Source organism: Mobula birostris, chromosome 10 (genome assembly GCF_030028105.1).
Source record: "Mobula birostris isolate sMobBir1 chromosome 10, sMobBir1.hap1, whole genome shotgun sequence".
Classification (NCBI taxonomy): domain Eukaryota; kingdom Metazoa; phylum Chordata; class Chondrichthyes; order Myliobatiformes; family Myliobatidae; genus Mobula; species Mobula birostris.
This window is the reverse complement of record NC_092379.1, coordinates 43501544-43527412: the sequence shown is the minus strand read 5'-3', so window position 1 is coordinate 43527412 and position 25869 is coordinate 43501544. Positions and strand designations below refer to the sequence as shown.

The following is a 25869-nucleotide window of genomic DNA, read 5'->3' as shown; positions in this document are numbered from 1 at the left end:
TTTAATCTGGGTAGTATCCAGTACCGCTTTGGATTTAAGTGAATGTGCTGCTGTCTTGTTTTGAAGGTCACAGGTACTAAAACTTGCTTTTAAATCACAGCACTTTACAGAACAAGTTCAAACCAATACTGGAGAAATTGGGTCAGGACCAAGATATGGACGTAAAGTACTTTGCGCAGGAAGCCATGACTGGTAAGTTGTGGCTTTGGACCCAGCTCGGTACGAGCATAAGCATTCTCCCTTCGAGCAGTTGTGGCCTGCATTGTCCCAGAGTCTGTCACTGGGTCTCTGAAGATGAGCACAAGACAAGATGGGTGTCTGCTGGGTTCCTGCTGTGGGGGCACTGATGGTAGAAAAGGCTCTTTAAGCTAAAGATGTGTGTTTTGTAATCTGCACGTGTAACGAGTGAGGGTCGGGGAAAAACATGCAGTCCTCAGCACGTTCATTAAAGGGGATAAAACACAAATTATGGATTCAAAACTCTGAACCAGCAAGAGGGTTATTCGAGCTGCTGGAACAATGCTGTGATATTTGGAACTGTTTCCAGTTAAAGGGATTTACTAATTGTTCAGAATTATAAACCTTGTTATAGAGCCAAGCATGAAGTTCTCAGTTCTGTCTCTTACTTGCCTCCCTGTTTCTGTAAGCTGAATATTTTAGGAACCAATCCAGAGTTTTGAGTACAATCCTCAGTAAAGAGTTCTGTGTTTATATTAGGTGATTTTTAGGGTTTAGGAACGGGTGTTAAAATCTAGTGCCAGACATCCCACCCTGCAAAAACTCATTTCAGGGAGGTAGCAGTACGATATGGAGAGCAAGCTGTTGCCCCATGTAGCAAGCTCCCCGTCTGCATGCACCCAAAGGAACGGCAGATTGAGTTTGGTACCAGGAGCACCACAGGAGTTGTCATTCAGCGTAGGACTGCCTTAGGGACTCCAGCTCCGGGTTTACTCCCGAAGCCTTCCCTGTGAGTGGGTACAGCCGCAAGGCAGCAGAGGTTTGAGATCAGAATTTTCCTTCTCCTAGATGAGCTGACGAGTCCCATCTCCCCGAATAGGTCTTGAAGCAACAGGAATTAAGAGTTGGCAATGTATGAATTCACTTGCAATATTTTAGAAATGACATACTCCATCGCTAGAATTCCCACAAGTTGTCGTCATAGCTTACAGATAGATGCGTGTTCTGATTATCTTCAGGAACGTTCCCATTTTGTCTCCTTTTAATATCTAATCTGCATGTTTTCCTTCTTATCTAGTGCTTGCCTTATCATAGAAAGGAGTGAAGAAACGGCTGTCCAGACTTGCAACGAGATCTGCCGCTGACATCTTTGAAAACCTTCTTCACTCTCTCTTTGTACCGTATAGGAAAAAGGAAAGTTACGTCACATCCGGAGTTTCTCCAGTTGCCGGACGATTTCCCTCCACGCCTCTCTGACATAGTGGGGAACCGCGTACGAGGCAAGTGACAGCAGTGGTTTGCCATTGCCTTCTGCCGGGTGAGTTTCCAAAGAGATCACCAGCTCGTAACCCAGCATGGATGGAAAGCGTGCATGGGAGCCGGCTGGATTCAAACTCGGGGTGACGCCACTACAGCATCAGCCGGGTCAGCCTACTGTATAATATGGGGACTACTTTATGTTGTAGTAACACATCGTTGCATGCGCTATTAGGCGCACATTGATACGTATGTGTGTGTTCTGCATCATTTTCTACTAGTAAAGAACCATGAAACTTCGCTCCTGTCTCCAGCATTTTTATTAATAGCATTGTTGTGTAGCCAGGCCACATACACAACACTCTTTAAAGAATTACCCCTGGAAATGTAAACGTCTCATACGTAGTGTCACTGGATTTTAGCTGCCTTGTAGATTCTAGTTCTGCAGTCTTTCTGCTGTCTCAATTTAGCTTGAGATATCAAGCTGTCTACTCCCCCTATTTATTTTCATTGACTGTAGTGTACCCAGTGGCATTGTGTATCCGATGGGTTTAACTGTTAACAAGGATGTGAGGTTATTAGCTTTGCTGCTCTGTCGACAGTCACTTGTATCCAGCATGCCTCCTCCTCCTTTCCCAAAACACCTTCGCTTGTATTCCCAGCATCCAGTGGCAAATGCTCGAATTAAAACTGAAGATGTTGTCCAATCTGAAACTGTTCTCGGATGGGGTGGCAGAGGAGGGGCCCACTGAGGGGCCCACATTGGATGGGCCTTGGCTTGGGGAAGTGGTCCACATTAATGGGTCCTGACCCTGATGTAGGAGAGGGTTTCGCATTTGATGGGGCCTGTTGAAGGGGTGGGTTCCACATTGATGGTTCCTAAGGTGGGGCCTCATGTGTCTGCACTGCATTGTCCCCAGGTTGCTGAATGATGTGCTATAAGTTTTGACCTACCTTAATTTCCCTTTTAATCATTTTTAACATTAAAAGAAAGAGTGCCCGTTAGACAGTTATTGAAATGACTTTCAATGCCGACCTCATTATTCCAGTGACTTGAACAGCAGTGCCAGTGGATGCTGTGATTACCTGATGGTTTGGTTAGGCAGCCATTGCTTCTGTACGTATTAGTTAAAGTAGATTTTTCAATAGCTAAGCTTCTCTTCCCGACCAGAATTAAACAATATTGTATCATTCCAGTGGTCGAGTCACATTTGGGATGCCATTTCAATATTGCAAATCACGTAATTTAATGTCTGTTAGCTTTTTGAATGATTTTAGAGATTGTGTTAGGCACATTTACCCTGTTACCGGTGGACGTCTTTCTCCTAATTTGTTGTTTTGACTGCTTTCCCTAATAAAGTGGATTAAGGTAAACGCTGCTTCGTGTTGCACACCAGAGAGGTGCAGGATTTACCTCCTTGCGACTTTTGCGGAGCAGAAACACGTAAAAAGCATGTCATGTGTTTCGTTTTCAAAGTGGCAGGGTGAAGAGATACTGCATCTCCAGTATGAGATCCACAAACACTAGAGGGATATTTTGCCCACTGCCCGCATACCCTAACCCTCACCCTCACCCTCGCACTGGATGAGATAATGGAGAGGGAGAGAGAAGTACAGGATAAGCCCGATTTAACTAGGAAGGAGAGAACAGCCCTGAAAGAGCTGAAGGAAAATATGGATATTGTTATCAAACCAGCAGATAAAGGGAGCAGCATAGTTATCATGGACAAACAGCAATATCTATTTGAGGCACACAGACAATTAAACAACACGGAACACTACACTAAACTAAAGGAACCCAAATACTGGCAAACACACAGAAATTAGGACCATTCTGCGAGAACTAGGAAGGACTAGATACCTCAGGAAGAAGCAGGTGGAGTACCTGACAGGGATACAGCCACGAGCAAGAAAGTTCTATATCCTCCCCAAAATACACAGGAACCCAGACTCATGGACTGTTCCGGGAGAAATACCACCCGGCAGGCCCATCGTGTCGGACTGCAGCAGTGAGTCATACAGGATAGCAGAATACATTGATGCCTTCCATATAACCATATAACAATCACAGCACGGAAACAGGCCATCTGGGTCCTTCTAGTCCATGCCGAACTCTTCCCCAATCCTAGTCCCACCGACCTGCACTCAGCCCATAACCCTCCATTCCTTTCCTGTCCATATAGCTGTCCAATAACGACAACATTGAACCTGACTCAAACACTTCTGCTGGAAGCTCGTTCCACACAGCTACCACTTTCTGAGTAAAGAAGTTCATAGAACATAGAATAGTACAGCACAGTACAGGCCCTTATGATTCAAACACCGTATGCTAATCCTTCAGCCCAGGTATGTGTGGGAGGAGGTTTCTCAGAATTATTTGACATAGGACGGGGCACACGACAAGGGGACCCTTTGTCTCCTTTAATTTTTAATATATCTATTGAACCGCTTGCACAAACTCTCCTCAGATCTCCCCTATTACAATAGGTACAACATTGCATTCAATATCAGTTTACGCGGATGACACGCTAGTTTATATGGCGAATGTTCAACAAACTCTCCCCTATGTTTTAAAAACACTGGAGCAATTTGGATTTCTTTCAGGATACAAAGTTAATTTGTTAAAATCAGACCTGATGCTGATTAATACGGATAAAAGTAAGGTGTCTCTTCCTCCCCAGATTAAAGTTACAAATGAGGTCCTCTACTTGGGTATTAAAGTTAATATTTCCATATCAGCTGTGGCTGAAACAAATTACTCTTTAATTCTGAAAAAAAGAGGAAGATATTAATAGATGGAGACACCTGCCAGCATCAGTCCCGGCCCGTATTTCGGTCATTAAAATGAACATCTTACCCTGCATTAATTTTATCAGCTCAATGATCCCACTTGCACCTCCGGCAGGATATTGGCAAAAACTGGACTCCTTACTACGATGCTATGTTTGGAATGGTAAACGACCCAATATAAAATGGTCAGTTCTACAATTCAAAAAGTCGAATGGGGGATTGGCATGTCCAAATTTTAAATTGTATCACTGAGCATTTGTATTAAAAAGTCTTAGCTATTGGATGGAGGAGGATAAAGTTTCGTCCTGGAAAAATATAGAACTGGAGCTAATAGCACCAATAAGGTTGAAGGACTTTCTCCTTATAGGTATGTCTACCAAAAAATGTCATTTGTATTACGGTCCAATTTTAACCCATATGCTACAAGTGTTTAGGGCAGCAGAAAAATTCCTAAAATTTAAAAGTGTATGGTGTAAATCATCTCCATTATGGAACAATAATCGTTTTCTATCTGGGGGGAAACCATTCACTAACAGAACTTGGGTGGATAAAGGTATTACTACTCTTCAAGATATTAATGGGGCAAGTACTATCCTTGGCTTTCAAGAACTGGTATCTCGATATAATATTGATAAACATTCTCTTTTTTGCTACTTTCGAGTAAGATCAGCTTGTAAAGCCTACGGCGTTCCCTGGGGGTCAGATTTAAAGGACCATCCCATTTTAAATTGGATACAGAGTCCTCCAGGACAGATAGTGTTGTATATCTATGATAAATTAAACTCCCAGAAATATATGCCCACATCGGGAATGAAAGCTTGGGATAGGGACATATCTGAATTGGGACAAGACTTGGACTGGGTTGCGATTTGGGATAATGCTGCCGGTGCTTCGAAAAACCCAAATCATTGGTATATACACTTGAAATTTTTGTCATAGAGCATATTTAACACCGAGAATTAGACATCAAATGGGACTGGTTCCTGACTCTTATTGCTCATTTTGCCCCATGGAGCCATTGGCACTTTTATACATGTTGTATGGGAATGTCCAGGGGATTTTGGTTTGTGGGGGAAGGTTATCAGTACTCTTACAGAACTAACGGGGGTACAATTACCAATGGACCCCGCTGTACATCTTCTAAATGATGTCTCCCACCTTTCCCTTACGGAAAAAACACGCAAAATCTGGCTGGCAGGCCTGACTGCAGCTAAGAAGATTGTAGTCCAGCGTTGGAAACCTCCCCACGATATTTCAAATACTCACGGGCTTCGGAGCTTTTTGGACATTTCTTACCTGGAACTTTCATCAGCAAGAGTAAATGATGCACGACCAAACACAATCTTAATGTGGACAAATTTGATATCTAACTTAAAAGATCTTTTGTTAAAATAGGAATGCTTTGTCTGTGTATGTACTACTATTCAGTTGATTGGTGGAGGGGAGAGAGGGGTGGAGGGGGGATGGTGATGAAGGTTGGGGGGTGGCGGGGTTTAACAGTCAAAATGTAATTGGCAACTGGTTGTATTGAATGTAATTTGTTGGTGTTGCAATAAAAAATTAATAATAAAAAAACATTGAGAAAATGAGGGGAGGGAGGAAGAGGAGGAGCCCCTTCAGTCACCCACCCTGAAACAAAATTAAGACAGGTGACCATTAAATAGGAAAGGTACGTCTTTCTTGGAAAATAGAGACTAACAACTAGGCCCCAGAACAGAAACTAATTCCCCAAATAGAGAGGGATAACGTGAGAAATTATAACTCTACAGGGATAACCATGAGGAAGAATAGACTTGTAACGACCAGTTTGATCCAGACACAGCACTTGCCCCAACCTCCCAGCTTGCCCCCATGGGGTAGAATGCATCCCCAGCACATGGCCCTGCCCTGAAACCTAACATCTTCATCCCCATAAACACAGGTCCTCTTCTCGCCAGGGGGCCAAACTCACCCTTCACCACCAGTTATACCTCCCACCGCCCAGCGGACTTCCCCTCAACCCTACCCCCCAACCTGATCGTAACATCCAAAAGGGCCTCACACCCCAACTAAACCAGACGGCGCCCAAGTGGACCCTGCCCACAGCCCCACAAAGGGGCCTACTTAACGATGGACCCCATGTTCCTCTTCTTCCCACACCCCCATGGGTAGGCCTGCGTACACATTCCTCGGCCGTATCCCGAAACATAATGACCACCCATCCTACGCACCCCCATAAATCTGAGCCCCCTCTCCACTGGGGGGGGGGGCAAGTTCACCCGACTACACCATCGGTTTGGGTGCTCTAACCCTAACCCTCCCACCACCACAAAGTCCCATGACCTCACTACCCAGCCATACACCTCAGCCTAACACCTCCAACCCTTCAGCACACCCCCATAAACCCTAGCCCTCTCCTCACCCGGGAGCCAGGTTCCCCCTACATCACCAGAACCATGCCACCCCACAAACATCCCCAACCCTAGCATTCACCATAACCATAACTTCCAATGGACCTTGCACCCCAACTAAACTGGACAGCACCCCAAATAACCCAAACCACACCACACCACATAAAAGGGTTTGTATAACTGTCCTTTACCCTACCCCTAAACCTAACAACTCCAACCCTGCTACACACCCCCATAAACCTAAGCCCTTACCCCATCACGGGGCCAAATTCACCCAATATCACCGGCAGTTAGGATCCTATTTCAGCCCTCACCCCTACTGCAGGGGAACCCCCCCCCCCACAATGCCATTTGCCATCCCACCCCACCTCCCTTCGCCGTGAATCCTCAACCCCCATTACCTAACTCTACCCCGGGGCATGTCCCTCCCCACACACCCCTCAATTAGCTACCGCACAACCCCCAGATCACAGCACCCAGTCCCTATAAAAAAAACCCCAAATCCAAAACACTATCCATAGGCAATAACTCCATTGTAACTTAAACTCCAGAATGGAGGTTAAAGAGGAGGAAGATCCCAGTCGGGGACCGAGATGATGACAACGTGGGCTAAAAACAAAGTGGCAGGGTAAAGTGATACTGCATCTCCAGTACGAGATCCACAAACACTAGAGGGATATTTTGCCCACTGCCCGCATACTCGCATCCTAACCAGCAGTGACACGTCCCTCATCATCCTGGTCCTCATAAGCCAAAGTAAATCCAAGGAGCTGGGAAAACTGGCACAGACGACTGAGGTTAAACCCCTACCCCAACATACATCAGCCACAAGCTCCGACCACATTATACCCACAGAACAGTAAACTCACAGTTTGAACACTAAAGTCACAATAAAACAATGTAACCCTAAAAGGAGAAATAGGACGAAATCGAATCTCAACTCTAACTAGGTATTAAAGGAATAGAAATGAAAAATTTGGAGCTAAAAGAATGGGGAGGGTCGAACAATAAAAAGGAGCAGCGCGATTAGTGGATAATTTGCCTTTAAGAATCTTAACAAACAAGGCAGACCGGGATCTGGGCAACAGCCAGAGGCTGCAGCAGAAATGGAGAAACAGGTTTGGTAAAACAATACAGAGGTGGGAGGGGGCCGGGGGTGGAGTGGAACATTTTAAAGGAGAGACCACCTCAGTCTTTACAGAATTCCCCATGAGGAAGCCACAGAGAAGAGGCGAAATTGGTGACTCTCCCAGTCGGGAAATACGCTTTATTGAAGGCAATATGCTTTGTTAAAGGCAATTCACAGGAGTCGAAATCACTGAACCCAAGATGAAAAGCAAGCGATAAGGACATTAATTAACTGGACTTCATCTGTGGTTTTCTGATTATTGTCTTACTTTAATGACGTGGAGGAGAAATTGGAGAGTATTAAAGGCAACACGCTTTATTAAAGGCAATTCGCTGGAGTCGAAATCACTGAACCCGAGACGCAGAACAAGCGGTAAGAACATTAATTAAGCGGACTTCATGGGAAGTTTGGTGATTATTGTCTTACTTTAACGATGTGAAGGAGAAATTGGAGAGAGAGGACCGGGGGCTTGTCAGCACATGGCGCGTCAGACCACCGTGGTAACTGCAGAGACCTCGGGTTTCCCAGGGATTCCTTTTCCACCACGGTTAGATTAATATATAAAATAATCCAGACTCTGCACCACCTAAGAGTTTTGGAACAAATGAACAGGCCACCAAAGGGGATTACTACCCAGGCATATAGACTGACCAAATTCATAAAGCCGGCAAACCCCTCCCAAGAAACGCTTCATAAAATTGCTGCCAATGCGGACGCTTGGGCTAAAGAAACACGACAAATTTTAATTGGACACTACCAAAGTAGCCTGCAAGAATTGGAACTTGAATCGGATCTGATTGATCGCTTACCAGAAGCAATCACCAAAACCGTAATCTGGAACATACGAAATTTAAAGGAAATTTTCAAATCAAATTGGAGGCTGTCCAAAAGCATATATTTGGGATCTGGTCTCAAGACCTGTGCCAGAACGGCAGACCGGGCCCACGAGGGGCCGCACAATTCGGACGTGGCCACAATGACCCCACGGACAATGGAAACCGCATTCCAAGGGGGAGAGGGGAACCTTCAGGGACGGCTTCTGGGTCAGCCGTGACCGGACTCGTATCACACCCGAGCCCCGGAAAAAGACCGCCCACGCTGCACCCCGTCCGTCGGCGCCGAGTAAAACGAAGTTGTGGCCGGTAATTGCGCTGCGGGCTGTCTCAGGCCAACAGGTCCTGAGAACGATGCATGTAGTGGGAGTTCCGGCACCGTCCACGGGAGGGCGCTGGAGCCGGTCAGCCCTCCCGGCGCCGACGCCTGCAGTGGGAGTTCCGGCACCGTCCACGGGAGGGCGCTGGAGCCGGTCAGCCCTCCCGGCGCCGACGCCTGCAGTGGGAGTTCCGGCACCGTCCACGGGAGGGCGCCGGAGCCGGTCAGCCCTCTCGGCGCCGACGCCTGCAGTGGGAGTTCCGGCACCGTCTCCGGGAGGGCGCTGGAGCTGGTCAGCCCTCTCGGCGCCGACGCCTGCAGTGGGAGTTCCGGCACCGTCCACGGGAGGGCGCTGGAGCTGGTCAGCCCTCTCGGCGCCGACGCCTGCAGTGGGAGTTCCGGTATCGTCCACGGGAGGGCGCTGGAGCTGGTCAGCCCTCTCGGCGCCGACGCCTGCAGTAGGAGTTCCGGTATCGTCCACGGGAGGGCGCTGGAGCTGGTCAGCCCTCTCGGCGCCGACGCCTGCAGTGGGAGTTCCGGTATCGTCCACGGGAGGGCGCTGGAGCTGGTCAGCCCCCTCGGCGCCGACGCCTGCAGTGGGAGTTCCGGTATCGTCCACGGGAGGGCGCTGGAGCTGGTCAGCCCTCTCGGCGCCGACGCCTGCAGTGGGAGTTCCGGTATCGTCCACGGGAGGGCGCTGGAGCTGGTCAGCCCTCTCGGCGCCGACGCCTGCAGTAGGAGTTCCGGTATCGTCCACGGGAGGGCGCTGGAGCTAGTTAACTAACTCGACGCCGATGCGGCCCCACTGCCCCAGTCACAGGAACAGAGAAGACGCCAGGTGAGCCCCTCCCCAGCCATGAGCCCCTCGGAGAAGACGCAATCCAACCTAGGAGCAGGGGAGCCCCAGCCCGCCACCCCCACGGCCTCCCCGACCCAAGACTCCAGGGAATCAGCACCCCACCCCACACCAGTGCGGATGGGCAGACAGACAAGGGGAGCCAGTACACGAGGACCGAGCAAGTCTTCCACCCCAGGGAACCACACAGCCCGAGAGTCGGAGGACGTGGGACAAACAAGAGGACAGGTAACCCCTATTTGCAACAACCAGGAGGGCCAAGTAAGGAGGCATCCTCACTCTAAACAGAAAAATGTAACTTGGGAACTAAGGCCCCTTAAACCTATACTAATTATAGGGGACTCTAACATTTCCAGGATCAAAAGATGCCCTAATAAGGATGTTCAATTGGACAGCTTTCCGGGAGCCAAATTCACCCATGCCACTGCTATCCTGACAAAGTTAAAGCCACAACTGGAAACTAAGAAGGTTATCCTTTCCTTTGGAATAAACAACAGATCACATCAACCAGCAACAGCGACTAAACAGCTTCAGCAACTATTAAGAATGGCCCATATTAAATTTCCCAATGCCAGTATCTGGGTGCCAGAACTGAACTTTAGCCACTGTTTGACAGAGGCAGAACAAGCAACCCTGGGCCAACTAAATGAGGTTATTAGAACTAAGAATTATATCCCTGCAGTCCTGGCGAGGCAGTTTAAGGTAGACAGAGACCACATCGATTGGACAGAGAACACAGCCCTGACCATAGTCAAGAGGTGGATGCAGTCTTTAAACTAGAGTGGAGACAAAGCCGAGAGAGGCAGGGTCCACGACTGGGAGAGACCATCGTGAACCTCTCCCGTACGTTCATCCCTACAGAAACCCAGCAAAAAGTTCTGAACAGGGGCCTCACTTTTGTACCAACTGCAAAACTCCATAAGGAGCAGATTGAGGAGGACATGGATAAGTTCGATAGGAGATTGGTACTCGTCCACTTTGTTGCGGAGGCAGAAGGTAGAAAGACCCATTTCACCCCTCGCTCAGACTGGAGCCCCAAGAGGAGGTACAGGTCAGAAGCGGTCCTACAATTCGAGAGCACACTGGATGAGATAATGGAGAGGGAGGGAGAAGTACAGGATAAGGCCAATTTAACTAGGAAGGAGAGAACAGCCCTGAAAGAGCTGAAGGAAAATATGGATATTGTTATCAAACCAGCAGATAAAGGGAGCAGCATAGTTATCATGGACAAACAGCAATATCTATTTGAGGCACACAGAGAATTAAACAACACCGAACACTGCACTAAACTAAAGGAACCCATATACTGGGAAACACACACAGAAATTAGGAACATTCTGCGAGAACTAGAAAGGACTAGATACCTGGGGAAGAAGCAGGTGGAGTACCTGACAGGGATACAGCCACGAGCAAGAAAGTTCCATATCCTCCCCAAAATACACAGGAACCCAGACTCATGGACTGTTCCGGGAGAAATACCACCCGGCAGGCCCATCGTGTCGGACTGCAGCAGTGAGTCATACAGGATAGCAGAATACATTGATGCCTTCCTTAACCCACTATCGCAGAAACACTCCAGCTACATCAAGGACACGTACCACTTTGTCCGGATAGTCAATTCCATGTCAGTGTCCCCTGAGGCCGTACTCTTCACCATGGACATTGAAAGCCTGTACACCAATATAGAAACGGACAGGGGTATACCGGCAGTGAGCGATATCCTTCGGGAGAACCCTCAGCTAGAGAGACCAGACGAGGCCTTGATAGAACTCCTTCACCTCAGCCTAACTAAAAATGACTTTGAATTCAATAATGAATTCTACTTACAAGTCAAGGGCACAGCGATGGGAAAGAAGTTTGCTCCAGCCTATGCCAAAATATACATGGCAAAATGGGAGGAAACAGTTTATCCAAAGTGCCCCAAGATACCCATGTGTCTTTATAGATACCTGGATGACATCTGGGGAGTGTGGACACACTCGGAGGTAAAATTAGAGGAATTTATTCAAATCCTAAACACTCATCATCCATCGATTAAGGTTAAGGCCACAATAAATAGGGAGAAAGTTGACTTCCTGGACACTACGGTATTTAAACTAGCACCAGAAAATGGCAGCCAGAAACTAGCCACCAAAGTATTCTTTAAAACCACAGACACACACACCCTCCTACACACAGGGAGCCACCATCCCAAACACACCTTCAGAGGCATTGTCAAGGGACAGCTGACCCCGTTTCACCGCATTTGCACCAGGGCAGAGGACTTCCACCAAGCCACTACTATCCTCTTCTCTGCACTTAGACACAGGGGCTGCAGCAGACAGAGACTCAGACACATCAAATCTGACTTTTTAAAAAGTATCACAAATCCCCCAACACAGGACAACACAACACGGAAACTACCCTTGATAACGAGATACAGTGGGATTGCAGTGAATATTCACAAGACAGTTAAAACACACTTTGAAGAACTAAAAGTGGAAGGTAGGGACACTGGGACAATACACCATAGTCTCAGCCTTCAAAAGGGGTAGAAACTTAAAAGACATACTAGAACCCGAACCCGAACCCCGATGTGAGGTTATTAGCTTTGCTGCTCTCTTGACAGTCACTTGTATCCATCATCATCATCATCTCCTCCTCCTCCTCCTCCTCCTCCTCCTCCCCCCCTTTCCCCCCCTTCCCCCCCTTCCCCCCCCTTCCCCCCCTTCCCGGTATTCCCAGCATCCAGTGGCAAATTCTCAAATTAAAACTGAAGATGTTGTCCAATCTGAAACTGTTCTCGGATGGGGTGGCAGAGGAGGGGCCCAGTGAGGGGTCCACGTTGGATGGGTTTGGCTTGGGGAAGTGGTCCACATTGATGGGTCCTGACCCTGATGTAGGAGAGGGTTTTGCATTTGATGGGGCCTGGTGAAGGGGTGGAGTCCACATTGGTGGGTCCTAAGGTGGGGCCCACATTTAATGGGGCCTCATGTGGGGAAGGATGTCTGCACTGTATTGTCCCCAGGTTGCTGAATGATGTGCTATAAGTTTTGACCTACCTTCATTTCCCTTTAAGTCATTTTTAACATTAAAAGAAAGAGTGCCCGTTAGACAGTTATTGAAATGACTTTCAATGCCGACCTCATTATTCCAGTGACTTGAACAGCAGTGCCAGTGGATGCTGTGATTACCTGATGGTTTGGTTAGGCAGCCATTGCTTCTGTACGTATTAGTTAAAGTAGATTTTTCAATAGCTGAGCTTCTCCTCCCGATCAGAACTACACAATATTGTATCATTCCAGTGGTCTAGTCACATTTGGGATGCCATTTCAATATTGCAAATCACGTAATTTAATGTCTGTTTGCTTTCTGAATGATTTTAGAGATTGTGTTAGGCACGTTTAACCTGTTACCAGTGGACATCTTTCTCCTAATTTGTACATTACATCGTTGTTTTGACTGGTTTCCCTAATAAAGTGGATTAAGGTAAATGCAAACAACAGGAATTCTGCAGGTGCTGCGTTCACCAGCAACTTTTATGTGTGTGGATTAAGGTAAACGCTGCCTTGTGTTGCACACCAGAGAGGTGCAGGATTTACCTCCTTGAGACTTTTGCAGAGCAGAAACACGTAAAAAGCATGTCATGTGTTTCATTTCCTTGTCATTTTTTCCTTCTGTTAAATTTCTTTTTGAGGTAGCTTTCTGTGCTGTTCACCTGGTTTCAGAGAGCAAAGTCTTGCACACAAATCAGAGTTAGTCACTGAAGATTTAGTCAACGTGGAGAGACAAGTACAGCAGGGGAACAGGCCCTTCACCTCTTCTCTCTGGCGTCTTCTCTCTTCATCTCTTCCTAACAAAAGCCTCAAGCCCAACCTTAGTGCCCCTCACCAGAGAAACCTCCCCTTAATCATAAGACCATAAGGTGGAGGAGCAGAAGTAGGCCCATCAGCCCATCGAGTCTGCTCTGCCATCCAATTCTTCCGGTCATTCCCATTCCCCTTTCCTCTTCATGATGCCCTGGCTAATCAAGAACCTATCTATCTCTGCCTTAAATACACCCAATGATTTGGCCTCCACAGCCACTTGTGGCAACAAATTCCACAAATTTACCACCATCTGACTAAAGAAATTTCTCCGCATCTCTCTTCTAAATGGATGTCCTTCAATCTTGAATTCGTGCCCTCTTGTCCTAGACTCCCTGACCGTGGGAAATAACTTTATCATATCTAATCTGTTCAGGCCTCTTAACATTTGGAATGTTTCTATGAGATCCCCCTTCCCTCATTCTCCTGAACTGCAGGGAATACAGCCCAAGAGCTGCCAGACGTTCCTCTTATGGTAACCCTTTCATTCCTGGAATCATTCTCATGAATCTTCTCTCAACCCTCTCCAATGTCAGTATATTCTTTCTGAAATAAGGAGCCCAAAGCTGCACACAATACTCCAAGTGTGGTCACACGAGTGCCTTATACAGCCTCAACATCACATCCCTGCTCTTATATTCTATACCTCCAGAAATGAATACCAACATTGCATTCGTTGCCTTAACCACCAACTCAACCTGGAGGTTAACCTTTAGGGTATCCTGCTCAAGGACTCCCAAGACCCTTTGCATCTCTGCATCTTGAATTATCTCCCTATCTAAGTAATAGTCTGCCTGTTTATTTCTTCCACCCAAGTGCACGACCATACACTTTCCAACATTGTATTTCACTTGCCATTTCTTTGCCCATTCTCCTGAACTATCTAAGTCTCTCTGCAGGCTCTCTATTTCCTTCACCAATCTTGGTATCATCGGCAAAATTAACCACAAATCCATTAATCCCATGGTCCAAATTATTGACATACATCGTAGAAAGCAGCAGTCCCAACACCGACCCCTGTGGAACTCCACTGGTAAGCGGCAGCCAGAATTGGATCCCTTTATTCCCACTCTGTTTTATGCCGATCAGCCAATGATCCACCCATGCTAGTAACGTCCCTGTAATTCTATGGGTGCTTATTTTGCTAAGCAGCCTCTTGTGGGCACTTTGTCAAAGGCCTTTTGAAATCCAAATACACCACGTCTACTGCATCTCCTTTGTCTACCCTGCTTGTAATCTCCTCAAAATCTTGCGGTAGATTTGTCAGGCAGGATTTTCCTTTCAGGAAGCCATGCTGGCACTGGCCTATCTTGTCATGTGCCTCCAGATACTCCGTAATCTCATCCCTAACAATCGATTCCAACAACTTCCGAACTACTGATGTCAGGCTAGCAGGTCTGTAGTTTCCTTTCTGCTGCTCCGACCCTTCTTAAATAGCAGAGTAACATTTGCAATTTTCCAGTCATCCGGTACAATGCCAGAATCTATCGATTCTTGAAAGATCATTGCTAATGCCTCTGCAATCTCTCCAGCTACCAAGGGTGCATTCCATCAGGTCCAGGAGATTTATCCACCCTCAGACCATTAAGCTTCCTGAACACCTTCTCAGTCGTAATTTTCACTGCACATACTTCACTTCCCTGACACACTTGAGTGTCCGGTATACTGCAGATGTCTTCCACTGTGAAGACTGATGCAAAATACTCTGCCATCTCTGCGTCTCTCATTACAATATCTCCAGCATCATTTTCTATTGGTCCTATAGCTACCCTTAACTCTCTTTTGCCCTTTATATACTTAAAAATGCTTTTAGTGTCTTCTTTGATGTTAGTCACCAGATTCCTTTCATAATTCATCGTTTCTTCTTCCATAAAACTGCAACTTTGAAGCACAGTCGTTGTATGCACAGACTTTCCCATCTCAGCCTCTGAAGCTTGTAACTTCTCCAGGGTTGTCACAGGTCTCTTCATGTACTCCCTCACTACTCCCCTTCTTGCACGGTCACTCAGTTTTCGAGAACGGCCTACTCCCTTCAGATTTACAGCTGTGCCATATCCTTTCCATTTCTTGATGATTGACTTAACTGTACTCCAAGGGATATTCTGCGACTGAGAAATATTCTTGTATCCATCTGCTGACCTGTGCTTTTCAATAACCTTTTCGCGGAGTTGCCTGGAGTGTTCTTTTGTCTTCGTGGTGTAGTTTTTGCCAGGATACTGACTCACCAGCAGTTGGACCTCTACTTCTTCTTCTTTTGTGTTTTATGGCAGTTGGCAACCAGTTTTTCAGTGCATTACCGCCATCTGCTAGACTCGTGGTGTTCCAACCAAATATGTCCTGGAGTTCTCTACTTTAGACAATCTAGTTCAGCCTGCAGTTCTCTATTAGCATCACTCTGTAGTTGCAATTCCTGGTGACTGCTTAATGCGCTCATTAGATAATGCCACAAACTGCTATCCCTCCCTAATTTTCTCACATGCTTTCATGTAGTTGCATTACCTCAATTACATTGATTTCATCTGCATCACTTGTAAGACTAAAATCGTCTTGTTAAAGAATAGTAATTATTGCACGTTATACTTTTAAAATTGCTGTTTTTCCAAGTCTGCTGCTTTTTCAGGTTTTCTTTTTCTTGGATCGTAGCCTGCAGTTGTTTACTGAGACCTCGGAGTTCTTCTTCATTTGCTTCCATGTTTTCATTTTATAATCCAAATGTAGATAATTCGCTTTGTAACACACTCCTTTTCTTTTTGTATCCTTGTAATAATTTCCTCCATTTCCCAATCTCCTTTCCAATTCACAGTTGTTCTTGTCGACTACTTCTATTTGTTGTTGCAGTTCTGCACCCTGGGCTTCAACCATAAAATCTGAGTATTTTCCTTAAGTTCTAAAACATATTTCTTAAATTCTTTTTTTTCATATTATTTTTAATTTTTTTTATTGTACAAAAAACAGCACATCTACAAAAACCACGACCTTAACAAAATCTAATTAAATATCGAGCAGCAAAAGGGAGAAAAATATGAAGGCTAAAGTAAACATACACAGCAGAGGTGCACCGCACCAAAAAACCTCAGTCCTCACCCCGTGAGAAAGTCCAATACAGGGCCCCATATCCTTTCAAAGATGTCCCCTCTGTCCTCATTACATAGTCTCAGTCTCTCCAAATGTACAGTATTTGCCAGTTCTCTCAGCCACAGATCGTACGTAGGCACAGAGTCCATTTTCGGCATTTGCAGGATTAACTTCTTAGCAATCACCCTGTCAAACAATACAGCCTTTTTTTCATACCTATTGGCTGAAGATAGGGAGCTTGTTGCTCCAAGGATGGCTATGAGCGGGTCTGGTTCCCGTCGCTTCCCATAAGCCGCAGAGAAAGAGTGAAAAATACTTTTCCAGTATGCATAAAGCTTACAACATGACCAGAATGAACGTGACAAGTTACTGCTCACAGATTTACATCTATTACAAACTGGTGAAACTTCAGGGTAGAAACTGTGCAACTTTACTTTGGAATAATGAAGTTTATGTATTGTTTTAAACTGTATAAGTCTGTGTCTGACGTTGACCGAACAATCATGTATACTCTTTAAACACTCATCCCAGACCTCCTCTGTCAGTTCTATACCCAGTTCATCCACCCATGCCTGTTTAAGACCTGCAGTATTCACCCGAGCTGCATTATGTAGAATCTGACAAAGATAGGATACCGCACTACGAGTAACAGGATCAAATTTATTTATTGCCTCCAGGGACTCATGTTTGTCTAAAACTTCGAAGTTAGGTATATATTTCCTAACATAATCTGAATTTGTAAATATCTAAAAAAAACTAGATGCAGGGATATTATAAACTGCTTGTAACTGTGCAAATGAGGCAAAGCTTCCATTACTATATAGGTCACCTACACTACAGATGCCTCTCTGTTTCCAGGTAGAAAAAAACAGTATCATTCAGGCCAGGCAAAAAGGAATGATTGTCACAAATCGGAGTGTTAATATAAATTTTTGCGGCCTTAACGTGGAGTTGAATCTGCTTCCAAATTCTTGTAGTGCTGCCAACCACGAAGCTGTTACTAAAATGTGACTTATTAACTGCAGTGGGGCAAATAAGGAGAGCTTGTAAGGAAGTCTTTTTACAAAGCACTCGCTCTCTGAGTAACCATGCTGGGCACGAGGCTGAGGTAGAGGGTGGGCCTTTTTTCCACCATGCAAGCACGGATAGGTGGGCAGCCCAGTAATACATTTTAACGTCCAGTAGGGAAAAACCACCTGCTTCCCTGGGCTTTGACAAGTGTTTTTTAGTAATTCTAATGGCTTTATAATTCCAAATGAAGGGTATAATAATTGAATCCAATTGCTTAAAATATGACAGAGGAATAAATCATGGAATTGACTGGAAACGATGAAGAAATCGTGACAGTACAATTATCTTGATTGCATTAACCCCCCCCACCAAAGAAATCGGAAGGGTTTTCCAAAAGTCAATATTGCATTTAACCTGCTCACCTTTGTTTCGCCAATTCACTTGCAAAAGGTCATCTGGGTTTTTTGTATTAGTCACACCAAGATAGGAAAAATTATCATGAGTTATTTTAAAGGGAATGGACTGTAAATATGCTGTATTAAACCACTGCAGTGACTGGCATTAGTTCACGCTTATCCCAATTAATAGAGAAACCTGAGAAACTACCAAAATGATTAATTAGAGTCAGAAGGGCGGGTATTGATGTTTGTGGGCTGGAGATAAACTCATAGTCATAGTCATACTTTATTGATCCCGGGGGAAATTGGTTTTCGTTACAGTTGCACCATAAATAATAAATAGTAAAAAAACCATAAATAGTTAAATAGTAATATGTAAATTATGCCAGTAAATTATGAAATAAGTCCAGGACCAGCCTTTTGGCTCAGGGTGTCTGAACCTCCAAGGGAGAAGTTGTGAAGTTTGATGGCCACAGGCAGGAATGACTTCCTGTGACGCTCTGTGTTGGATCTCAGTGGAATGAGTCTCTGGCTGAATGTACTCCTCTGAAAACCCAGTACATTATGTAGTGGATGGGAGACATTGTCCAAGATGGCATGCAACTTAGACAGCATCCTCCTTTCAGACACCACTGTGAGAGAGTCCAGTTCCGTCCCCACAACATCACTGACCTTACGGATGAATTTGTTGATTCTGTTGGTGTCTGCTACCCTCAGCCTGCTGCCCCAGCACACAACAGCAAATATGATAGCACTGGCCACCACAGACTCGTAGAACATCCTCAGCATCATCCGGCAGATGTTCAAGGACCTCAGTCTCCTCAGGATATAGAGATGGCTCTGACCCTTCTTGTAGACAGCTTCAGTGTTCTTTGACCAGTCCAGTTTATTGTCAATTCGTATCCCCAGGTATTTGTAATCCTCCACCATGTCCACATTGACCCCCTGGATGGATACAGGGGTCACCATTACCTTAACTCTCCTCAGGTCTACCACCAGCTCCTTAGTCCTTTTCACATTAAGCTGCAGATAATTCTGCTCACACCATGTGACAAAGTTTCCTACCATAGCCCTGTACTCAGCCTCATCTCCCTTGCTGATGCATCCAACTATGGCAGAGTCATCAGAAAACTTCAGAAGATGACAAGACTCTGTGCAGTAGTTGAAGTCCGAGGTGTAAATGGTGAAGAGAAAGGGAGACAAGACAGTCCCCTGTGGAGCCCCAGTGCTGCTGATCACTCTGTCGGACACAGAGTGTTGCAAGCACACGTACTGTGGTCTGCCAGTCAGGTAATCAAGAATCCATGACACCAGGGAAGCATCCACCTGCATCGCTGTCAGCTTCTCCCCCAGCAGAGCAGGGCGGATGGTGTTGAACGCATTGGAGAAGTCAAAAACCATGACCCTCACAGTGCTCGCTGGCTTGACATCATCAGCGTATAACGAAAGGTGATGTTTATGTCCATGCATATCAATAGGAGCTATCAAAGGGTCCTGTCGGATGCTAACAGCCAGTGGCTCAATGATAACTGCAAACAAAAATGGAGAAAGGGGCAGCCTTGACGAGTCCCACGATGAATTGCAAAAGGGGAGGAAATATTCTGATTAGTGATAATAGAAGCAGATGGGTGTGAATAAATTATCTCAATCCATTTAATGAAAGATGGTCCAAATCCAAATTTCTTAAGTGCAAACATCATATATGGCCATTCCACTTGGTCAAACGCATGTTGCGCATCTAATGAAATGACTACAGCCTCTTCTGCATGTTTTGTGTATAAAGTATTGAAAGGATGTCGCAAATTAAACTGCATATATCTACCTGGCATAAAGCCAGTTTGATTTGGATGAATAACAGAACAAATGCATTGAAATCATCAAGAGATCCTTCATATGAAAAGGTATTCAGAAACCAAGACAGGGTCAGCAGGACTTGTGTCAACTTCTGACATGCTTGCAGAATCTTCTCCTGTTGCAGTGAAGGGTGTGGATGTCAGGGAGGAACACCGAGAAGTGGAGAGCCAGCAGGCCTCAGTCTTTGTCTCAGAACCCTCCAAGATCATCTTCCGACTCAGAATCCATTCCATGAAGTGGGAGGAGATGTACTCACATTACCTCTTCCAAAAGGTAGAGGGGAGCACTTTGATCCACAGCTTTAAGGAAGAGGTCCGGTAGCACCCTTGCAAATGGCCATACTGAGGAGCTGCAAATGCTTCTATGCCATACTCCTTAGTTACTCCCATTGACTTCCATTGACTTGGCAATACAGGGAATTGATATCAAAATTCATGCACTTATTTACAAATCCTTCCATGGCTTCATCCCACCTAGCCCACTTAGCCTTTCCCGGCCAAGTATCCCAAATCTTGTCTTCCCCTGTTCCAGCTCTGGATTCTAATTCTCCAGATGTTCCCACACTCTGAGACTCCCACCTTGCATTGTTATCTCTGCACCTCCTTCCAAAAAATGTCAAACCACCTGTCCAATCTCCTGTTTAACAACTAACAATTTTTAATCGTCCAAAACACTGCTGCCTTGTTCTAACATGCACCAAGACCTTTCATCCATCTCTTCTGTCCTCACCAAACAACCTAAACTCCTAGTTAAACAACATTTCAATCTTAAGACTCTTGCTTTCAATCCTGTCTGTTTCTGCAACCTCTCCCACACCTACAAATCACCCCACCCCCAATCTCTGCACCTCCAATTCCAGCATCTTGTTCAACCATGACTTTAAGCACTCTGCTATTGATGACTGTGCCTTCAGCTGTCTGTGTCTCAAACTCTGGAATCCCTTCCCAAAACCTTTCTGCCTCTCTCCCCACCTCTGTGATGCTCCTATGAAACTTCCCATCGACCAAACTCTGGTCACCTGTTCGAAAATCTCCTTTCACGGCCTGGTGTCAAATTGTGTTTGATGCTGCTGCTATGAGTGTCTCAGGACCTTTTGCTGTGTAGCTGTCAGTTCCAGTTCCGTCATAATTAACCTTTAGGCTCATCGGCCACTACAGCACAGAATCAGGTCCTTTGTCCTGTCCAGTCCGTACCAAACTATTATTCCACTTAGTCCCAGCTGCCTGCACCTGAACCTCGCCCTCTGTACCCCTCCTATCCATGTACTTATCCAAATTTCTCTCAAATGTTGAAATCAAACCCTTATCCACCACTTCCTCTGGCAGCTGATTCCACATTTGCACCACCCTCTGAGTGAAGGTTCACCCTTAAGTATTTCACCTTTCACCTTTAACCTATGACCTCTAGTTTTAGTCTCACCCTTCCACCATGAGAAAAGCCTGCTTGCATTTATCCTATCTACATCCCTCATAATCTTGGATACCTCTATAAAATCTCCCCTCATTCCCCTACACACCAGGGAATAAAGTCCAAACCTATTCAACCTTTCCCTATAGCTCAGTTCCCCAAGTCCTGGCAACGTCCTTGTAAATTTTCTGTGTGCTCTTTCAATCTTACTGATATCTTTTCTTTAAGTAGGTAAACAGAACCGCACACAATACTCCAAATTCGACCTTACCTTTGTGAAAGATTGTTTCTTTACATTATAAACACCAGTTTTGTTTTTATAAAACATATCTGAAAGTGACTTCAGGCATATTACTATCTTTACCTGCTGGTTCTTAATTATTTTGGTCAGTTTCCTCCTTTGTGTTCCCATGTCAGGTGGGTGTCACTTAAATATTCCTTAGGCCATGGGAAAGGAGTTAAGGGCAATTTATACTTCTGCATTGAATTAGTGCCACAGGTACGGCGTAGCCGCGTACCCTACGCTGTAGCCTGACGTGCATCTCCCCAAAAATGTAACCACGCGTTGCGGTGACGCAGACAGCAACAACTGATTGGTTGGCTTGATAGCATCGCATTTCCTCCTGTGCATTTCTGGTTGCTTCTTGTCTCTCAGTGGCCGGACAAGCACAGAAAATTCACCCTCCTTCTGCCTCAATCCATTCAATGCTCGTACACACCATCTCCTCCCACGTCTCGGCTCCTTTCTGCGTTGCAGTAACTTCAATAAAAGTAACTCTTGTTCAACATTTATTAGCTCCAACTGCAACATGATGCGCTCAGTTTCAGTCGCCACTGCTTGAAGTACACGAAGAAACTCAACACAGTGGCATAGAAACCCCATCGCCAACTAGCGTTTTGGCGGTGAATTGCAGAGCGACGCGGACACACCAGTGCAGAAGTATAAATGCTCACAAGGGCATAGACCACTTGCGTAGGCTACGGCATCGGCTACAGGTTAGAGCCGACGCAGAAGCATAAATCAGCCTTAACGGTGGGGAGGGTGGAGAAGGGACAAGTGGAGGCCAAGTCAGTCAGATGACATCTTGCATCTGGCTTCGATCGGCTGTTTCTTTGTGGCAACTATTCACCTGTCTCTCTGCTGAGTGCACAGATTGTTCTTATTAGCACTTGTTGATGTGGAAATGTCTTTGGTACCATAGTATTATATGGGAGTTGAATTCCAAAACAGTCCAATTGGCTCAACTAATCTGTCTCAATGTTTTGCCCCCCACCCCATACAAGAAAATAGTACTGATCATATTTACCCAATCAGCTCCTGTCTGTCTTTAGACTTGTTTCCATCATGCACCTGTCCAGTCTTTCTGCTGCAACTGTGAACTATGAAAATTAATTCCATGGCTTCTCCAATATCTCCGGTCTTTTGTTTGAAGTTTCTTGCATTTACTGCTGTATCCATGGGCCTTTGCAGTGGATCCCATGACTACCACTGGTCCATCTTTGCAACATTTGAGAAAACACTGTCATTGCAGCATGCTGGGTTCCCTTTGTCCTTACCTACCAGCCCACGAGCCTCTGTGTCCAGCACTTCACTCTCCAAAACTTCTGCCATCTACAACGGGATCCTACCACTAAACACATCTTCTCCCTGCCCCCCCCACTCTCGCTTTCTGCTTGTCCACTCATCGCTCCCCACTGATCTCCCTCCTCCACTTATCCCTGTGAACTGCCCCTAGACCACCTCCCTCACCACTATTCAGACCCTTAAACTGTCCTTCCGTGTGAGGCGATAGTTCACCAGCAGGTCTGCCTGGGTCACCTGCTGTAACTTGGTGCAGCCTCCTCTACATTGGTGAGATTCGGCGTAGATTGGGGTATCATATATTTGAGCACCTTCACTCTATCTGCCACAAAAGGCAGGGTCTCCCAGTGGCTGTCCATTTCAATTCAACTTCCTATTCCCATTTTGGAGTGTTGGTTGTCTCCTCTACTGCTTGAAGAGGCCACACTCAGATTGGTGGAGCAACATCTCATATTCGATCTGGGTAGCCTCCAGCCTAATGGCACAAACACCGAGTTCTCCAATTTCCAGTAATCTTTCCCCACTCCCTCCTTCTGTCTGTTTCCAGCCCTCATGCGGGCTCCCCTCTTACCCTTCTCTTCACTTCCTCTGGTTCCCCCCTCCTCCTTCCCTTTCTTCCATGGTCTCTATCAGATTACCTCTTCTCCAGCCCTTTCCTTCTTCCACCTATCACCTTCCAGCCTCTCACACCCCCCTCCCCCTTCCCCCTCACCTGGTCTCGCCTATCACCTTCCAGCTTGTACTCCTTCCTGTCCCCGCACCACTTTATTCCAGCTTCTGTCCCCTTCCTTTCCAGTCTGTCCTGATGAGGGGTCTGTTTATTCCTGTCCAGAGATGGTGCTTGACCTGCCAAAGTCCTGTGTTAGTGTGACCTGTGCTGTTCCAACAAGAAAGATTCCAGTTTCAAGGTCACTCAAGTTAAGAGCAGTGGGGTAATCAGGTTGTTCTCACTGAATCCTGGTCTTCATTGGTGTGTTTTCTTGCAGGGAGTGCTGTTGGAGAGAAGTGGAAACACACTAAATAAGGAGAAGTATGTGACCTAGCATGGAGCAGTGTGCAGGGGAGCCGGCTGGATTCGAACTGGGGACCTTTCGTCCCCAAGTCCGACTCTGATGCCACTACACCACCAGTCGGGTCACAGAAGGAGTATAGATGGGGAAATGCAAGCAGGCTTTTTCCACTGAGGTTGGGTGGGACTACAACTAGAGGTCGTGGGTTAAGCGTGAAAGGTGACAAGCTTAAAGGGGAACATGAGGGGAAACTCAGAGGGTCATGAGTGTGTGGAATGAGCTGCAAATGCAAGTGGTGCACGCAGACATCCCACCCTGCAAAAACTCATTTCAGGGAGGCAGCACCATCAATTTGCGAGAGACTCCTGGAACTTTCCGGAGAGGTGGGATAGCTGCGATAGAGTAGCTCCTTAGCAGATAGCCGGCTAGTTTAAATAACGTTAGTTATGATAATGAATGAATGACACCTGTTAAACTCACCTCAACATGTCTTTTACAGTCTTAACCCACCATGGGCAATAGAAAAGTCACTGTTGCAAGCAGTGCAGCGAGCAACACTGTCATTATTTTTGACACCTGTTAGGCAGGGGTACACTTTAGTGTAGTCTGGGGTGAAGTACGTTTTATATTTTCTTTTTTCTTTTTTTGGAACACTCTGCCATCCATCCACCCTCTCTCCCTGCGCCCCCTCTCCCCCCCTCCCTACCCCTCCGCCTCTCTCCCCCCTCCCCCATCTGTGTGTGTGTGTGTGTGTGTGTGTGTGTGTGTGTGTGTGTGTGAAAAAAAATCGATTTCCAGGATATTGTACATAATTTGCAGCCATCAGGGAGCCGCTGTCAATGTGCGGGTGACTCCTGCAACTTCCGGGAGAGGCGGGATGTCTGTGCATGTGAGCTCAATTTCAACATTTAAGAGAAGTTGGGATGGGTACCTGGGTGGCAGTGGTGTGGAGGGCTATTAACCCAGTGCAGGTTGCTGGGAGTAGGCAGCTTAAATGGTTTTCTATGAAATAGATCAGCCTGGGGCCTGTTCCTGTGTTGTATGACCTATGGAAGGCTATCTTAAGTATGAAAAAACAGTTCCAAGGGAAGCTAGAGACAGAATCGGATGCACCTTAGCTTTGGCAGAGTTTGCATGCTATTACTTCCTACAAGGTGAAACCTAACATCATAAATGGCTGAATTAAGATGAATGCCTTTTATGTACACTTTGAAAGGCAGAATAAAATTATACATGTGTAATTCCGTGCAGCATCTTATATCTGTCTCAGAGGCCGACATCTGAACAGCTTTCCAGAGGGTGAACCCTTACAAAGCTTCAGGCCCAATGGTGCACCTGGCAAGGAACTGAAAACCTGTGCCACCCAACCAACCAGTTCTATAGGGAATGTATCTGATTGGCGCTGAAAACCTGTGCCACCCAACCAACCAGTTCTATAGGGAATGTATCTCATTGGCACTGAAAACCTGTGCCACACAACCAACCAGTTCTATAGGGAATGTATCTCATTGGCACTGAAAACCTGTGCCACCCAACCAACCAGTTCTATAGGGAATGTATCTCATTGGCACTGCACTCACCCTTGCACCAGCTGGTCAACAACAATGCCTACGTCAGCCTACTGTTTACGTCAGCCTACTGTTTATTGATTATAACTCAGTGTTCAACATCATCATTCCTTCATTACTGATCAACAAGCTTCAAAACCTGAGCTCCTGTACCTCCATCTGCAACTAGACCATCGACTTCCTGATCGGGAGATCAAAAATAACATCTCCTCCTCCAGGACAATCATCAAAGGCTTATTGTAACTTATTTATTTTGTTTTCTGTATTGCAGCCACAAAAAACAAATTGCACAACATATGCCAGTGATAATAAATTTGATTCTGATTTTATAATGAAGGTCCACGAACAACGCATCATTATGCATTTTA

General features: G+C 45.9%; 2 protein-coding genes across 2 annotated transcripts in view; one reads left to right on the top strand and one right to left on the bottom strand.

Annotated features, from left to right (window-relative positions):
* Nucleotides 1–2362, top strand: part of LOC140203640 (serine/threonine-protein phosphatase 2A 65 kDa regulatory subunit A beta isoform-like) — a 47011-nt gene extending 44649 nt beyond the window's left edge. The window contains exons 11-12 of the mRNA XM_072269688.1: nt 101–192; nt 2355–2362. Coding sequence (XP_072125789.1) covers nt 101–192; nt 2355–2362 — 100 coding nt within the window. The remainder of the gene's footprint in view (nt 1–100; nt 193–2354) is intronic.
* Nucleotides 2363–8611: 6249 nt separating this feature from the next.
* The window catches only part of LOC140203639 (serine/threonine-protein phosphatase 2A 65 kDa regulatory subunit A beta isoform-like), an 85302-nt gene continuing 68044 nt past the window's right edge, over nt 8612–25869 (bottom strand). The window contains exon 15 of the mRNA XM_072269686.1: nt 8612–9003. Coding sequence (XP_072125787.1) covers nt 8612–9003 — 392 coding nt within the window. The remainder of the gene's footprint in view (nt 9004–25869) is intronic.